This window comes from Mustelus asterias, chromosome 24 (assembly GCF_964213995.1).
Source record: "Mustelus asterias chromosome 24, sMusAst1.hap1.1, whole genome shotgun sequence".
In the NCBI taxonomy this organism is placed as follows: Eukaryota; Metazoa; Chordata; class Chondrichthyes; order Carcharhiniformes; family Triakidae; genus Mustelus; species Mustelus asterias.
This window is the reverse complement of record NC_135824.1, coordinates 30,993,137-31,012,156: the sequence shown is the minus strand read 5'-3', so window position 1 is coordinate 31,012,156 and position 19,020 is coordinate 30,993,137. Positions and strand designations below refer to the sequence as shown.

At 46.9% G+C, this 19,020-nt stretch overlaps 1 protein-coding gene across 11 annotated transcripts in view; it reads left to right on the top strand.

The window, feature by feature from the left end:
* Positions 1-19,020, top strand: part of sema4ba (sema domain, immunoglobulin domain (Ig), transmembrane domain (TM) and short cytoplasmic domain, (semaphorin) 4Ba) — a 401,715-nt gene that overhangs the window by 331,494 nt on the left and 51,201 nt on the right. For all 11 annotated transcript variants that reach the window (XM_078241521.1, XM_078241528.1, XM_078241520.1 and 8 more), the window contains 6 exons: positions 2,175-2,335; positions 6,274-6,336; positions 6,426-6,524; positions 6,616-6,727; positions 9,979-10,095; positions 13,235-13,392. In XM_078241521.1, coding sequence (XP_078097647.1) covers positions 2,175-2,335; positions 6,274-6,336; positions 6,426-6,524; positions 6,616-6,727; positions 9,979-10,095; positions 13,235-13,392 — 710 coding nt within the window. The remainder of the gene's footprint in view (positions 1-2,174; positions 2,336-6,273; positions 6,337-6,425; positions 6,525-6,615; positions 6,728-9,978; positions 10,096-13,234; positions 13,393-19,020) is intronic.

Genomic DNA, 19,020 nt, shown 5'->3' with positions numbered 1-19,020 from the left:
ACCACTAAAGGCTAAAGCAGATTGTCTAGCCTGAAACTTCAGTGCAGTACTGAGAGAGTGCTGCATTGTTGAAGGTGCCATCTTAAAAGTGATCAGTTAAACCAAAAGATCATGTAGCATTCTTCAAAGAAATGGGAAGTTCTCTCAGTGTCTAAGCCAACATTCATCCCACCACCACAGCTAGTATAGACAGACCAGCTGATCATCCAGTCATTTATAGTGACTGCCTCTCAAAAATTCTGAGTTACTTAGAGGCATGAATAAATAAAACACCATCCTAATGCAAAACCATCACATCTGAATCCTTTCCTCTGTATCTTTGAAACATTTGCATGAATGTGTGTGGAGTTTGCACATTCTCCCTGTGTCTGTGTGGGTTTCCTCCAGGTGCACCGGTTTCCTCCCACAGTCCAAAGATGTGCGGGTTAGGTTGATTGGCCATGCTAAATTACCCCTTAGTGTCAGGGTAAGGTAAATATGTGGGGTAAACATCTAAGGTAAATATGTGGGGTTATGGGGATAGGACAGGACCTGGGTGGGATTGTTGTCTGTATAGGCTCGATGGGCCAAATGGCCTCCTTTCTGCACTGTGGATTCTATGAATCTTGAGTATTAAATATTTCTACTTCAAGTTTTATTTGGAGAGTTTGGGATTGTTTTCTGTGGAGAAGAGGTTGGGAGGAGATTTGATAGAGGTGATCAAAATCATGAGGGATCTGGGCAGAGTAGATAGGGAGGCACTGTTCCCATTGGTGGCAGGATCGAGGACCAGAGGGCAGCAATTTAAGGTAATTGGCAAAAGAAGCAATGGTGCCATGAGGAAAATCTCTGTCACATAGCGAGTGGTCAGGATCTGGATTGCCCTAAATGTGGTGGAGATCAGGTCAGTCATAGAATCCCTATAGTACAGAAGGAGGCCATTCAACCCATTGAGTCTGCACCGACAAGAACCCACCTAGGCCTTATCCCGTAACCCCACACATTTACCCCACTAATCCCTCTACACTAAGGGGCAACTTAGCATGGCCAATGCACCTAACCTGCACATCTTTGAACTGTGGGAGGAAACCGGAGCACCCAGAGGATACCCACACAGACACGTGAGAAAGTGCAACCTCCGCATGGATAGTCACCCTGGCCGAGAATTGAACCTAGGTTCCTGGAGCTGTGAGGCAGTAGTGCTAACCACTATGCCACTGTGCTGCCCAAATCGAGGATTTGGAAATGGAATTGTATCATTATCTGAAAATAGAGAGTTTTGAGAGCTATGCGGGAAAGGCAAGAGAGTGCCATTGGGTGACTTGCTTCTTCAGATGGCGAGCACACAGACATATGGGCTGAATGGCCTCCTTCTGTGGTTTGAACACTCAATGATTCTCCTGTATCCATTTCAGCTTCAGTTTTTAAATCATCAATGCACTCCTCTCCCACCACGCCGCCATTGAGCAGAAGTTTCACATCCCACGCTCCAGGGGAATCGTAGTGGGCAGGACACGGATCATGCAAAGTCCGTTGACCTCGGGCAGGATTTTCAAGCCTTGGGACAAGCATGGCCGGAAAATCCCACCCTGTATGTTTAAGGTAAAACGGTGTTTAAGGCACGGTGGAACAGTGGTTAGCGCTGCTGCCTCACAGCGCCATGGACCCAGGTTCAAGTCTGGCCTCGGATCATTGTCTGTGTGGAGTTTGCACATTCTCCCCGTGTCTGCGTGGGTTTCCTCCGGGTGCTCCTGTTTCCTCCTACAATCCAAAGATGTGCGGGTTAGGCTGATTGGCCAGGCTAAATTGACCCTTAGTGTCAGGGGGGACTACCTAGGGTGAATGCTTGGGGTTATGGGGATGGGGTCAGCGTGGGATTGTGGTCGGTGCAGACTCGATGGGCCGAATGGCCTCCTTCTGCACTCTATGATTCTATGTGTGGATTAGGCTGATTGGCCATGCTAAGTTCACCCTAGTATCAGGAGGATTAGCGGGGTAAATATGTGGGGTTACAGGAATAGGGCCTGGGTGGGATTGTGGTCGGTGCAGACTCGATGGGTTGAAAGGCCTCCTTCTGCACTGTAGGGACTCTATGATCTATGATTCCATAATCCTGATTAACCAGAGCGAGTAGCTACTCTCAGCAAGGGATCTTGTGACTTTTTTTCTCACCCATGTGGCTTCTTCTTTCTCAGATAACACTGACAGACCTGTCAAACATTTCTACCGAGATGGAGTGCGGAACTACACCAAGCTGCTGCTGAGTGCTGAGCGAGGAGTGCTCTATGTTGGGGCCAGAGATGCCATTTTCTCCTTAGATGTTGCGGACATTGCTCCCAATAAATTCAAAAACGAGGTACATTCATATTTCCGTCTGTGGGGTGACGAGAAGGTATCTTGACACGGGGTAAATTAGTGCAGTCATACTTGTTAATTCTCTTTCCAGTTTCTTATTAATTTAGGATTTGACGGATAATTAGTGCTATTGTATGAAGCAAAAAATATATTTCGACTATAGATGCAAGTTCATCGAGAACGCGGCTGATGCCATCAAATCACACATCACTGTCGGCTGTCAGATTTAACGCAGGGCACAGGGTCACTGAGATATTGTTCTGTCACATTATATTACCAAATTTCCCTTCCCCCTCCCCATCCCCCATCTCTGTCATTAGATGCTGGTCTCCTCTCGCTAGGAGGGGTGACTGACAGGGTGTCTACTTCTGTCACTCGTGTAATTACCGAGCCAACATGAGCCCAGCTCCCTGAAGGCTGCGACGACTAATCCCCTGTCGTCTCCCAATTTGGAGGCTGCTTCAGCCCCAGTCTGACAGGAGCGATCCAGTTGGTTTGAAGGTTACCAGGTCAGTGGCAGCTGGATATCTGTGTGAAGTGAGCCCGTTGAAGGGTTTCCAGTTAACGATCCCGAATTGAATATTTATAACCGCAGTTTCCTAACCTGCGTGGCTTCTTCTTTTTCAGACAGCGCAGATAGGACCGTCTCCCCCAGACAGCGAGCTAAACCCTGTTATTAATATCAGACACCGTGCCGGCACCCATACTGACTACTTACACCAAAACTATCGGCAGAATGGTTTACTGACTGCAGATTAATTTCTTTAAAAGTGAATTCTATTGAAAGAAAACACAAAGTACAAAAGAGATCTGTAGAAATGTACATCTTTATTGATGGAAACAAGTCATTCACCAAACTCTATTACCGCTGAGAAATGGACGGTGGTAACTCACTGATTACAATGGGAGTGGTATTTCCAGTGCTTGAAACACAGGCAGGGATGGTTTACAACATTGGACAGGGAATCCTATCTAATTTATTTTGTTCGTTCGTTTGCTTCCTGTTTCTGCATTAGATAGAGGGATTCCCTGCACAGTAAATGTTTATGTCTATTTTTTTGATACCCTCAGGATTCAGTTCTTTTTTTTTGAAATCATAGAGGTTTACAGCATGGAAACAGGCCCTTCGGCCCAACTTGTCCATGCCACCCAGTTTTTGCCACTAAGCTAGTCCCAATTGCCCGCATTTAAAGTAAAGTAAAAGTAAAGTTTGTTTATTAGTCACAAGTGGGCTTACATTCACACTGCAATGAAGTTACTGTGAAAATCCCCCAGTGGCCACACTCCAGCGCCTGTTCAGGTACACTGAGGGAGAATTTAACATGGCCAATCCACCTAACCTGCACATCTTTGGATTGAGGGAGGAAACTGGAGCACCCGGAGGAGACCCACGCAGACACAGGGAGAACGTGCAAACTCCACACAGACAGTGACCCAAGCCGGGAATCAAACCCGGGTCCCTGGCGCTGTGAGGCAGCAGTGCTGACCACTGTGCCACCATGCTGCCTTGTGCTGTCACAATCCTCTATACCCATCTTATCCACCACCCTCTGTGTGAAAAAATTGCCCGTCTGGACCCTTTTGTATCCCTCCCCTCTCATCTTAAATCTATGCCCTCTAGTTTTAGACTCCCCTGCCTTTGGGAAAATATGTTGACTATCTACCTTATCTATGCCCCTCATTATTTTATGGACCTCTATAAGATCACCTCTAAGCCTCCTATACTCCAGTGAAAAAAGTCCCAGTCTATCCAGCCTCTGCTTATAACTCAAACCATCAAGTCCCGGTAGCATCCTAGTAAGTCACTCTGTTTATTGTAAGCAACGACATAAGTACACTTTCCCGTATATTAGGACTACATGATTAAACACTTTCTGCTGTGAAACAGCAACTGTGATGAAGCATGAGAGGTTTTTTTGAGGACAACAAAAACAGAAAATGCTGGAAAATCGCAGCAGGTCTGACTGCACCTGTGGGGAGAGAATAGAGCCAAGGTTTCAAGTCAGAGCTCTGATGAAGGATCATCGAGACTCAAAAAACAAAGAACAATACAGCACAGGAACAGGCCCTTCGGCCCTCCAAGCCCGTGCCGCTCCCTTGTCCAAACTAGACCATTCTTTTGTATCCCTCCATTCCCACTCCGTTCATGTGGCTATCTAGATAAGTCTTAAATGTTCCCAGTGTGTCCGCCTCCACCACCTTGCCCGGCAGCGCATTCCAGGCCCCCACCACCCTCTGTGTAAAATACGTCCTTCTGATATCCGTGTTAAACCTCCCCCCCCCTCACCTTGAACCTATGACCCCTCGTGAACGTCACCACCAACCTGGGAAAAAGCTTCCCACCGTTCACCCTATCTATGCCTTTCATAATTTTATACACCTCGATGAGGTCACCCCTCATCCTCCATCTCGAAACACTGGCTCTATTCTCTCCACATAGATGCTGTCAGACCTGCTGATATTTTCCAGCATTTTCTGTTTTATTTCAGATTCCAGCCTCCGCAGTTTTTTGCTTTTATCTTATGGTTTTTAAGGAGTTGAGTCAGTGGATTTGTTCAGACTGTGCGGGCACAAATTTCCCACAACGTCCAACATTCGAATAGGAAACTCTGTGGAAACATCTTGACGAGGCGACTATGCGCATTCCGATACGACTGCCAGTCACCCCTGACAGGGGCTCCTGAAAAGGGTGACCTCGCTGTTATAATGGGAGATATTACCATGTGGTAATTGCCTGCTGCTCGTTCAACAATCAAACTCCCAAAATCACTTATTCCTCCTGCTACTGGGAAATACATCTGATCGCAGGATAGAGATGCAGGAAGGTGGAGGTCAGATAAGAGGTCAGCTTGTTGAATGGCACCGTAGATTGAAAGGACAAATGGACAACAGCTGCCCCTATTTCTTAGGCTCTCAGCAGTGCTTGTTGGTATCGTTGTTTGTACCCTACCGTTGAGTGGATTTACAAAGCCAAACATGGCTGCTCAAGGGGCATGTTATGGGAGATGGACAGGTAGACAAAGACATTGGGTAATTAGCCATAGTCTGCGAGGAACCATAGGGCTTCTCTCTCTATTAGACAGAGACAAGCAGTTTAAAGTTTATTTATTAGTGTCACAAGTTGGTTTACATTCACACTGTTACTGTGAAAATCCCCTGGTCGCCACACCCCGGCACCTGTTTGGGTACACTGAGGGCCAATGCACCTAACCAGCACATCTTTCAGGCTGTGGGAGGAAACCGGAGCACCCGGAGGAAACCCACGCAGACACGTGGAGAACGTGCAGACTCCACACAGACAGTGACCCAAGCCAGGAGTCGAACCCGAGACCCTGGCGCTGTGAGGCAGCAGGGCTAACCACTGTGCCACCGTGCCAACCCATATGTAGTTTGAAGAGCATTACTCAACATGAAGTATGGAGCAAGGCAAGGAGATGTCCTGTATGGGAATTGACCCCGTATCCACATCAAGCCAACCGATGCCCACATAAAGAAATCAAGGGATCGAGATTGGGCCACACTGTTAGAATGAACCTAATATGGAGTCAAGCTATTCTATAGACACCTCTGGCATGTAAATCAAGGAGCCTAATGCTTTGGCAAGCAGTGACAACTGGGGAATATCCAACCAGGTGTTGGGCTGAGCCATTTTCTAGGTATCGCTGACCTAAATAGCAGGAGTCCAATGTCTCTAAACTTGGTGCCAGTGAGTTTTTTAAAAAATTGTCAGCTGACCACTGGTCACTCCTCATGCAGGAACTAAAGTTCTGCGCAATCCCTCCCTGCGACAGCGCTCTAGCTGAACAAGCTAAGCTGGTGAAAGCGAAGAGTTAACGTGTTGTTGTTATTTACACCGAACAATTTCTTCAACAAATATTGAAACATGTTTGGAAATGTTAAAAAAAAAGATCTTTAACCATGTTGACTTACTCTCCACAGGTGATCTGGGAAGCCCCAGAGCAGAAGAGGAGCGAGTGTCATTTTAAGGGCAAAAGCCTTATGGTAAGGTCCCTCGCTCTGAGAATTAACCATTGAAATACATTTAATACCAAAAGCGAGTGCTATATTCTAACTCGTTTGTCTGGTTGCAGAGTGATTGCTTCAATTATATTAAGATTCTCCTCCAGCTGAACGGTACACATGTTTATGTCTGTGGGACCTACGCTTTCAGCCCAACTTGTGCCTACATTGTAAGTGTTGACACCGCTGTTTTTAGGCATTAAGCAGTATAATAATGCCAGGTAGCTGCACGGAGTGTAATCTATTATCTTTTCCACGTAGCGTATCGCTGACTTCTCTATTGCGAAGGACCCCGACGGTAATCTTTTAACGGAAGACGGAAAAGGCCGATGTCCCTTTGACCCGACCTATAAGTCGACTGCAATTATGGTTGGTGGGTAAAAGCAGGTTTCAAGCAGTTGCTGTTACCCAATATGTGATTATAACTCATGAAATGAAGCAGTACCCTGAGCCAGTAAACTGTCAGATTATAGGGTTGGTGGCTGGAACACACATCTTAATCCCAGCAAAGAATGGTGGCATGGTGGTTAGCACTGCTGCCTCACAGCGCCAGGGACCCAGGTTCGATTCCCAGTTTAGATCACTGTCTGTGCGGAGTCTGCACGTTCTCCCCGTGTCTGCGTGGGTTTCCTCCGGGTGCTCTGGTTTCCTCCCACAGTCTGAAAGACGTGCTGGTTAGGGTGCATTGGCCAGGCTAAATTCTCCCACAGTGTACCCGAACAGGCGCCTGAGTGTGGCGACTCCAGGATTTTCACAGCAACTTCATTGCAGTGTGAATGTAAGCCTACTTGTGACACTAATAAATAAAATTTAAAAGAAAACTTTAAAAACTTAAGGAACAGCGATTATCCTGCTGATCAAACATTGTCCCTGCCAGTGGACTTAACTCTTCCGGAAGTTTCTGTTAGTTTTTCTTTCCCTGGAGTATAGAAAATTGTTTGGCATCTACTTAAGTTCTTTAAAATGAAAGAAGGATTCAAAGCATCGGATAAAGAGAAAGTATCTCTTTTTACTGGGGGAGTCCAGATGCCAAATCTTAAACAGAGAGCCAGACCACTCTGTCTGAGAGAAATCGAGAAAGTCTTCTTAAAAATGAATGGTAGTAGAAATCTTGAATTCTCTCCCCCAGAAATCCATGCCGGCCGGATCAATTGGGATTCAAGACTAAGACTGACACGTTTTCATAATCAAGGAATCCCTAGCAGAAGGAGGCCATTCGGCCCATCATGTCTGCACCAACTCTCCGACGGAGCATCCCACCCAGGCCCTCACCCCTTAACCCCATGTATTTACCCAAATAATCCCCCTGAACTTACACATCTTGGGACACTGAAAGGCAATTTTAGCCTGACCAATCAACCTAACCTTACATCTTTGGACTGTGGGGGGAAACCAGAGCCCTCAGAGGAAATCCACGCAGGCATGGGGAGAATGTGCAAACTCCACACTGAATTGAACCTGGGTCCTTGGCGCTGTGAGGCAGCAGTGCTAACCACTGTGCCACCCACAATTTTTGTTGGGTTAGGGTAATGTGAAATTCCCTGCCCAGTGAAGCAGTTGAGGCTACCTCATTGAATGTTTTTAAGGCAAAGATAGATACATTTTTGAACAGTAAAGGAATTAAGGTTTATGGTGAGCGGGCGGGTAAGTGGAGCTGAGTCCACAAAAAGATTAGCCATGGTCTTATTGAATGGCGGAGCAGGCTCGAGGGGCCAGATGGCCTACTCCTGCTCCTAGTTCTTATGTTCTTATGATATGAAACAAAGCTGGGTTAATGTTGTTGAGGTGCAGATCAGTTGTCATCGAATTGAATGGTGGAACAGGCATGAGGGGTTGAATGGCCTCTCCTGTTTCTGTGGATCCTCCTCAGTCAGTGGGGTTCAATGTTACACCATAGATTACAGCCTTGCTCCAAACATAGACAAGAGAGCTGAATTCCAGAGACCAAAGGAGAAAATGCTGGAAAATCTCAGCAGGTCTGACAGCATCTGTAAGGAGAGAAAGGAGTTGACGTTTTCAGTCCAGATGACCCTTTGTCAAAGCTAAAAGGCCTTTCCAGAGAAAGAATTCCAGAGGGTGGTGGTGAAGGGGGAGGGTTCAGTGGGGGTGGGGGGATGCGGAGGGAGGGGGGGGTTAGTGGCGAGAGTGACTGTGCTTGACAGCAAGGCAGCATTTGAGCAAATGTAGGAGCCCTAATAAAATTGAAGTCATTGGGAATCAGGAAGGAGTCAGAGCAAGCACAATGAAAGACAGTTGTAGTCATTGGAGGCCAATCATCTCCGACCCCAGATGTCTCTGCAGATGTTGAATGGTTTCAAGAAGGAGATAGATATATTTCTGATAAAAGCAGGATGAGGGGATATGAGGAACAGATGGGAAGGTGGATTTGAGACCAAGGAGAGAATGGCAGAGCAGGTTCGAAGGGCTGAATTTGCCTATTTCTACTCTTAATTCCTGTGTTCCTATGTAATGTCCAAGACCCAACCATCTTCAACTGTAGTATCAGTAACCTTCCCTCAACATAAGGTTAGAAGTGGGGATGTTCACTAATGGCTGCATTCTGTTCAACTCTCTTTGCAATTCTCCAGATAAGGAAGTGGTCAGTGCCTGCATGCCACAAAACCTGGACAAGATTTAGACTTGATCTGATAAGTGGCAGCAACTAATATTCGTAATACATAAGTGCCACGCGATGGCCATCTGCATAAAAGGAGAGTCTTAACACTCCCCCCAAGATATTCAATAGCATTACTATCACTGAATTCCCCACTATCAACATCTGGGTGTCACCATTGACCAGAAACATCATTGGATGAACCATATAAATACAGTGATTGCAAAAGGAGGTCAGAGGCTGAGAAGTCTGCAATGTGTAACTCATCCTGACACCCCCCCCGCCCCACCTCCCACATCCATCCCCCAAAAAAGCTTGTTCACCATCTACAAGGCATAAATCAGTAATGTGCTGGAATACACTCCACTTGCCTGGATGGGTGCAGCTCCAACAACACTCAAGAAGCTCAACACCATCCAGGACAAAGCAGCCCCGCTTCATTGGCACCCCATCCACCACCTTCAACATTCCCTCCCTCCAACACCGAGACACAGTGTGTGCCATCAACAAGATGCACTTAGCAACTCACAAGGCCCCTTAGATAGCACCTAACCTGTGACCTTGACCAGCTAGAAGGACACGGGCAGAAGATACATGGGAACACCACCACCTGGAAATTCCCCAAGCCACTCACCATCCCGATTTGGAAATATATCGCCGCTCCTTCACCGTTGCTTGGTCAAAATCATGGAACGCCCTCTCTAACAGCACTGTGGGTGTACCTACACCACATGGACTGCAGCAGTTCAAGAAGGCAGCTCACCACCACCTTCTCGAGGGATGGGGCAATAAGTGCCAGCCAGTGATACTTGCATCCATGAATGAATAAAGAGAAAGCATTGAAACAGCGCAGTGTCATATTTTTATTTTATTTTTTAAATGGTTGGGTTCAGTGCAGATCTTTGTGCTTTACATTTGATATTGGATATATAAATATTTAAATACTGTTTATTAAGCACTGAAGAGCTCTATGGATGGCTTCAATCTGTGTTTGTCTTTACTTTTACCAGAGGGAGAATTGTACGCAGGAACTGTCAGCAATTTTCAGGGGAATGAGCCAATCATTTCAAGAAGTCTGGGTAACAAACCACCCCTGAAAACAGAGAACTCTCTCAATTGGCTCCAGGGTAAGTGACAGACAACAAATGTTGAGATCTGAGTTTTAAGGAAAAATGTCTTAAAAATAACCAATTGGACCATGTTATAAAGGCATTTTCCGAGCAGGGCTGCCGGTACAGAGGTGGGATCATTGATAATTACTGAGCTCAGATCAGTCATTACAGAGGGGTGTAGAGAGCAGGATAGATGCTATACAAGGGGAAGAGAGGCTCCAAAGACAGATCAATACCAGCCGCGAGATTAAGAAACAGCAGGAAGCAATGCTCCATCTGCCTTTGAAGTGCTTAATGATAGCTTGCCTGCAAAACTGCATCATGCTACCAAATCCCTGCACCCTAACAAACTCTCCCACACTTGCTAATTCTCCTACCCTCACTACACTCTCTCACACTCACTAAACTCTCCCCCTGCCTCACATCATACCTACCAAACTCCACCAAATTGTCCTGTCCTGGCACACACATCCACCTTCCCAACCATACCCCACTAAACTCTCCCCTTCCAAACTCTCCCCCTTCGAAACTCCCCTCTACCAAACTCTCCCCCTCCAAACTCTCCCCCTCCAAACTCTCCCTCTCCAAACTCTCCCCTTTCCAAACTCTCCCCCTCCAAACTCTCCCCTCCAAACTCTCCCCCTCCAAACTCTCCCCCTCCAAACTCTCCCCCTCCAAACTCTCCACCTCCAAACTCACCCCCTCCAAACTCACCCCCTCCAAACTCACCCCCTCTCCAAACTCTCCCCCTCCAAACTCTCCCCCTCCAAACTCTCCCCCTCCAAACTCTCCCCCTCCAAACTCTCCACCTCCAAACTCACCCCCTCCAAACTCACCCCCTCCAAACTCACCCCCCCTCCAAACTCACCCCCTCTCCAAACTCTCCCCCTCCAAACTCTCCCCCTCCAAACTCTCCCCCTCCAAACTCTCCCCCTCCAAACTCTCCCCCTCCAAACTCTCCCCCTCCAAACTCTCCACCTCCAAACTCACCCCCTCCAAACTCACCCCCTCCAAACTCACCCCCTCTCCAAACTCTCCCCCTCCAAACTCACCCCCTCCAAACTCACCCCCTCTCCAAACTCTCCCCCTCCAAACTCTCCCCCTACCAAACTCTCCCCTTTCCAAACTCTCCCCTTTCCAAACTCTCCCCTTTCCAAACTCTCCCCCTCCAAACTCTCCCCCTCCAATTCTCCCCTTTCCAAACTCTCCCCCTCCAAACTCTCCCCCTCCAAACTCTCCCCCTCCAAACTCTCCCCCTCCAAACTCTCCCCCTCCAAACTCTCCTCTTTCCAAACTCTCCACCAACTAAACTCTCTCCTTATCAAACTCTCCCCCTACCAAACTCTCCCCTTTGCAAACTCTCCCCCTGAACAAACCTTCCCCCACCACTACCCACCATGCAAACTGTCTCACCCTGCCATACACTCCCATCCTGCCAAGCCCCTCACTCCTGGTACTGAATACCAAAAGTTGCCTTTGAGTCTCAGGGTAATGTGCTGAGAGTTCAGTACAGCTGAGATTGGGAATGTTGAGGCGTGACAGGCTTAGGCAGTGTCAACACTATTAATAAAAGCAGGTCAGATCCACAATGCTCTGAGCTGATGCATTTACCAAAAATGTGTGACATGCATTCATCAGAAAAAAGCATGTTCAGCTCCTACCTCTGTAATTTGATGTCATTTTACCCTATCAGGCATGGCTCTCCAGGTCAGCTGCTAGTGAAAATATTGCTGCATTCACTTTATAGAGCTGTAATGCACTAATCCTCCCCGGGACAAGCAATAGAAATGTTTGAAAGTGGATTTACATGAAAATAATAGGATTTTGTGAGAGGTGGTTGCACAACATAGCTGCAGATTGCCAGGGCATCTCGATAGCAGAGCAGTCACTTAGTTCAACAGACTCGAGTTCGGATCCTGAGGCAAATCTCCAAATGCGCTCCCGAGAGATTTACAAGGCAGTGGGCCCTGATTACAGGCAGCGAATGCTCTGGCATTTCTTTATTGGCGACATAGCTGCACTAAACGTAACAATAAACTTTCCATTTGGACTTTTCTTATCACTGCTGGTGCTTTACTGAGTGAAATAAAACACTAATGGCAAATGAAGTCTTGCCTTTAACCATTCTGTCACCGTTCAGATAGCAGGACATTTTGTTGAGTAAGTTGGGAGGCACGGTAGCACAGTGGTTAGCACTGCTGCTTCACAGCTCCAGGGACCTGGGTTCGATTCCCGGCTTGGGTCACTGTCTGTGTGGAGTATGCACATTCTGCGTGGGTTTCCTCCGGGTGCTCCGGTTTCCTCCCACAGTCCAAAGATGTGCGGGTTAGGTTGATTGGCCATGCTAAAATTGCCCTTAGTGCCCTGGGATGCGTAGGTGAGAGGGATTAGTGGGTAAATATGTAGGGATATGGTGGTGGGGCCTGGGTGGGATTGTGGTCGGTGCAGACTCGATGGGCCGAATGGCCTCTTTCTGTGCTGTAGGGTTTCTAAGATTCTAAGAAGTTTATTTATAAGTATCACATCTCGGCTTACATTAACACTGCAATGAAGTTACTGTGAAAATCCCCTAGTCGCCACACTCCAGTGCCCATTCGGGTACACTGAGGGAGAATTTAGCATGGCCAATGCACCTAACCAGCACGGCTTTTGGACTGTGGGAGGAAACCGGAGCACCCGGAGGAAACCCACGGGGGAGAACGTGCAGATAATGACCCAAGCCGGGAATGGAACCCGGGTCCCTGGCGCTGCGGTAACCACTGTGCCACCATGCCGCCCAATGAGTGCAGGTACTTCTCTGGAAAACTTGTGCCAAGATTTTCACTGCACAGAGAACTACAATAACCATAAATTAATGCAGGAATGTTACGCCTGATCATTTTAGTGGGTGGAACGTTATGCGCTGCTAAGCTCAGCAGGGTAAAAGCCAAGCCCCTAACCTTGTGAATCTGCACAGCATTTGCTATTCAGCATTTAAAGCGATCCAAAATCGCTTGATGAAGAAAAGTCTCATTCAAGCAGCTTTTGGCAGTGAGCACCAGTTAAATGTTAGCATTGTTTACAGCCTGGCATTCCATGGCAGGGGACACCAGTGGTTTGTATTCAACTCATGGAGGTAGACACATTTTGAAACTGTGCATTCCATGTTTTACAGATCCAGTATTCGTAGGTTCCGAGTTTATTCAGGAGAGGTTGTCTGCAAAGAATTCTGGTGGAGATGACGGAAAAGTCTATTTCTTCTTCAGCGAGACTGGCAAAGAGTTTGACTTTTTTGAGAACACGATTGTATCCCGGATAGCCCAAGTCTGTACGGTAAATTGAAGAGTCCTGGAGGGGCAAAGGCTGTCCGTTTCCAGTAATTGTTTCAAAGTTTACTACATGCAATGCAAAACATACTGACCTTGTGCTCCGAATAAATTATCCACCATAAGGCAATGTTTGTAGAACTTTCTCTTTCTGTACTTTGACAGTTAGATCGAGAAATGAATTTAGCTGGGAATGGTAGTGTTCTGGTCTGGGAATCCAGAGAAACATAGAAACCCTACAGTACAGAAAGAGGCCATTTGGCCCATTGAGTCTGCACCGACCACAAACCCACCCAGGCCCTACCCCCATATCCCTACATATTTACCCACTAATCCCTCTCACCTATGCATCTCAGGACACTAAGGGGCAATTTTTAGCATGGCCAATCAACCTAACCCACACATCTTTGGACTGTGGGAGGAAACCGGAGCACCCGGAGAAAACCCACGCAGACACGAGGAGAATGTGCAAACTCCACACAGACAGTGACCCAAGCCGGGAATCGAACCCAGGTCCCTGGAGCTGTGAAGCAGCGTTGCTAACCACTGTGCTACCGTGCCGCCCCTAGAACTTGAGTTCAGATTCCACCATTGCAATTTGAGAATTTGAAATCTAATGGGCAGCATGGTAGCACAGTGGTTAACACTGCTGCTTCACAATGCCAGGGACCCAGGCTCAATTCCGGCCTCAGGTAACTGTCTGTGCGGAGTTTGCACCTTCTCCGTGTGTCTACGTGGGTTTCCTCCGGGTGCTCCAGTTTCCTCCCATAGTCCAAAGATGTTCAGGTTAGGTGAATTAGCCATGTTAAATTGCCCCTTAATGTCACTGCGATTGGCAGGCTAAATGTGTGTGGTCACGGGGTTAGGGCCTGGGTGCGATTGTTGTTGGTGCAGGCTCAATGGCCCCTTTCTACGATGTGGGAATTCTATGATTCTAGGAATAAAAGGTCATCAGTAAAAAAGTGAAGCTATAATCACTGGTTCACCAGTGTGCTTTAGCGAAGAAAGCCTTTGACATCTTGGCTGGTCTGGCCCCTATGCGACTCCAGTCCCATACCAATGTGGTTGATGCTTAACTACCCTCTGGACTAGCCGAGCAAGCCAGCTTAAAAGCAAAATACTGCGGATGCTGGAAATCTGAAATAAACCAGAAAGTGCTGAGGACTTCACAGATGTGGCAGCGTCTGTGGAGAGAGAAACAGAGCTAACATTTTGAGTTTCCAAAGAGGAGTCATTTGACACTCAATGTTAACGATGGTTTCCCTTTCCATCGATGCTGCCAGACCTGCTGAATTTTCCAGCATTTTCTGTTTTGTAGCAAGTTATCTTATTGTTTCAAACTCCGGGCAACTAGACAATAGGCTTCAGCTGTGAGGACACCCACATCCCTAAGCCACCCTTAAGGGCGGCACAGCTGCCTCACAGCGCGAGGGACCCGGGTTCGATTCCTGGCTTGGGTCACAGTCTGTGCGGAGTTTGCACATTCTCCCCGTGCCTGTGTGGGTTTCCTCTGGGTGCTCCGGTTTCCTCCCACACTCCAAAGATGTGCGGGTTAGGTGGATTGGCCATGCTAAATTGCCCCTTAGTGTCAGGGGGACTAGCTAGGCTAAATGCTTGGGGTTATGGGGATAGGGCCTGGGTGGGGATTGTGATCGGTACTGACACGATGGGCCGAATGACCTCCATCTGTACTGTAGGGATTCTATGGAGTCTATGAAGCCGTGGCTCAACCTGTAGCATTCGCATGTCTGAGTCACAGGTTCAAATCCCACTGTAAGACCAGGGCACAATAATCAAGGCTGTTGCTCCAGTGCAGGACTGTGAGTGTGGTGTACTGTCGGGAGTTTAAAAAAATTCTTTCATGGGATGCGAGCGTCACTGGCTGGACCAGCATTGAATTGCCATTTCAGAGGGTCTTCAAAAGTCAACTACATTGCTGTGGATCCAAAGTCACATGTAAGCCAGACCAGGTAAGGATGGCAGATTTCCTTCCCTGTCAGTGAACCAGATGGGTTTTTACGAGAATTGTTTCATGGTCATCATTAGACTTTTAATGCAAGATATTTATTCAATTCAAATTTCACCATCTGCTCTATGAATTGAACCTGGGTCCCCAGATCATTAGTCTGGTTCTCCGGATTACTAGTTCAGTGACAATACTAATGCCATTGCCTCCCCGGAGGCCCCAGTAGCCTGCTTCAGTGGGTAGGAAAGGCCCCTAACACTATTTTGGAAGAGCAGGGGAGTTATCCTTGATCTCCAAGCCGATATCTATCCTTCAATAATCATCTCAAAAATTGATTATCTGATCATTATCACACTGTTATTAGTGGGAACCAAGGCATGTCCCGCACCTATCCCTATGCCCTCCTTCCAAGATATGCCCATCCAACCACTCCTAATGGCCTCATTATGTATGCTTGGCTGAGAGCCCAGACATCCATTCAAGTAATGAAACACCTGAGCCCAAGCAAAAGCATTAACATCTCTGACTCTCTGATCTCTTCTGTCAATGTCACCATGTTTATTTACACAGGATGACGAGGTTTCAAGTGCTTGTTGTTTCAGCTATTGATACTTTGAATTCAATGTTGCATTTCCGACATCACAACAGTGACCGTTACACTTTGAAAGTACTTTGTTGAATCTAAAGGATTTTGTGACATCCTGTGACCAGAAAAGCACTTTATAAGTGCAAGTCTTTTTTTTGAAAAAAGGAAATATCAACAAATGGAAATATGGACTAAGACAACAGGCTGCAATTCTCCGGAGTCAGGGTCTCCACAGACCTTTAAAAATGATGAGGGAGACCCAATTCTACGATTCCAGACCCCATTCCCAGGGTTTCTGATTTTTAACAGGGCCTTTTAAAGGTGCTAGCTGGCTCAGGTGATCTAATGGTTCCATTGTGGAGTTAGGCATGTCGTAGTCCTCTGCAATGTACATGAAGTAGAGCCAGCTTTTCAAGGAGTTGTAGTTCATGGCACCTGAGGAGTGTTGTGAACCAAAGTCTGCGCGGAAGAACCTTTTGAAAGGAAAGTTCAAAAGGTCCTGTTCATGAGGCATGTCCCTCACCCCCCTCTATGCCTTCCATACCGAGATATGCTCACTCAACCACCCCTAATGGTCTCATTATGTAAACTTGGCTGAGAGCCCGGGCATCCATTAAAGTAATGAAATGCCTGAGCTAAAACAAGTTGACAGCTCTGGTTCACTGATCTCTTCTGTCAATGTCGCAATGTTTATTTACAGAAGATGAATAGGTTTCAAGTGCTTGTTGTTTCAGCTATTGATACTTTGAAGGGTCTAAATGATTATTCAAAGCTTCCTGGTGGGAGGTGAGTGGGTTCAGGTCATTGGTCTGCTGTACACCCTGAAAGCAGTGGGTAGTTAAGTGGGTCGGTGTGCAAAAAGGTCAGCCAATCTAATCAGGTCTGCTTCTTGCCAGGTGGGTAGATTAAATCGAACTCCAAACTGTGTCACCGAGGCCAATATCCCCACAACAGAGTGGAGCAGGCTCAAAGGGCTGAATGGCCTACTCCTGCTCCTAAGTTGTATGTTCATCTAAGAATGGATTCTGGGACATCTGCTAGCCATGTCAATTGTATAATTTGCAGCTGATATCTAATGGATGACAAGCAATATTCTACCCACACTGAGAAATTGGAACTAAAATACAGCTACATGGTCATAGTTTGAGGATAAGGGGTAAATCTTTTAGGACTGAGGTGAGGAGAAATTTCTTCACCCAGAGAGTGGTGAATCTGTCGAATTTACTACCACAGAAAGTAGCTGAGGCCAAAACATTGTGTGATTTCAAGAAGAAATTAGATATAGCTCTTGGGGCTAAAGGGATCGAGGGATATGGGGGGAAGGGGGAATCAGGATATTGAATTTGATGATCAACCATGATCATAATGAATGGTGGAGCAGGCTCGAAGGGCCGAATGGCCTCCTCCTGCTTCTAGTTTCTATGTTTAGGATTTGTTGCATAATAGAGAGCAGCAAGTGATTTGACTTTGGAAATATAGCTCATTGTCAAAGACATTTCTAAATTTAGACCAACAGTTTTGGATTTATTTGCATACAGCTGATAAAATGGGCTGTTTGCAGACTGCCTCACATAATTCCAGCAGTTCTTCTATTTGAACTGTGGGATTTTGATGGTTGCGCATCTGAATAAAAAGGGAATCTTGTTGAGCACCAATTGTGTTTGGAGACCCACAGTCAAATTCAGCCTAAGGAGATGAGCTATTATCATTAGTGAAGGCTATCGCTTACCGATGGGGATTAGAACTGCAAGGAGGTTTGACAGTCTGATGTTAATACCAGTCGATGCTAATCCTTAGAAAGTAGCACACCATTATATGCAATGTTGGCGGTAGGAAAGGGCTAATTATAAGCATTACCCGAGGTGCTGTAGGCTGAGGGTGCCTGTCAGGCTGAAGTAACAGCGATACCTTCAAATGCACGGTGTCTATATAGAGATGTCTACACTATTGACATCATGATGCTAATCCTTGGTTGTCATCACTGGAAACATAAAAGTTAGCTATCAAGGAATGTCCAGCAGGTGTATTATGTGTGTGTCATTCTATTTCAGACTAGTCCTTGTTCGATGTACGTTCCTTGTACGAACTGGGTTTTAAATAGTAATCGGGATCAGTGTTTTCAACTTTTGTAGCCTCCACTTAAAGCTGGTGATAGTGTGTAGCCTGCGGTGAACTGGGAGTACAGGCTGTTGAGTTGTTAAGACTTGGTTTGGCAACACAGGTGGCCGTGGCAAATAGTGCAGCAAATGCTGGAAGATACTCAGCAGATCTGGAAGCATCTGTGGGGAGAGAAAAAACATTAACAGAATCATAGAATCCCTACAGTGCAGAAAGAGGCCACTCGGCCCATCGAGTCTGCACTGACCATAATCCTACCCAGGCCCTATCCCCGTAAACCCACATATTTACCCTGCTAATCTTCTGTCACTAGCAATTTAGCAATCAACCTAGCCCGCACATCTTTGGACTGTGGGAGGAAACCGGAGCACCCGGAGGAAATCCACGCAGACACGGGGAGAACATGCAAACTCCACACAGACAATGACCCAAGCCGGGAATCGAACCCGGATCCCTGGCCGAACATTCCCTCCCAAAAATAGGTGGGTTGAAGTTGTGTCAGAGGTTAAAATCCAAAACAGGAACCTGCTCTGCTAGGAACCCGCTCACTTCCGGATTTATTGGAGGTGGGTTGCGGAGGAAGCATCCAATCTGCTCATCGGAGGTAGACTATTTGTTTAAATTTTATTTTGAGGCTGCTTGCTTCTTTTTAAATCGGTCATTCTATTTTTAACTGGCGTCCCAGATCCTTAAGAAACTCGTCAGGTGAAAAGGGGCGAGACGGGTTGAATCCTTGAGGTAAGTGCTTTTACAGCATGGCTCGTGGGCCAGGAGGAGTAGAAGCGTTTTCTCCAGGCCCAATAAGATAGCCATTAACCTCTCCCACGCCATTAACCTCTCCCACACCACAGCCCCCACCCCAGCCCAGTGATCTGTCTCCTGCCTGCCCACCCCACCTCCCCAGTGATCTCTAACACTCCTCTCTAATCTCCTCAGCAGTGGGCTTCTCACCCAGTTAACCTTCA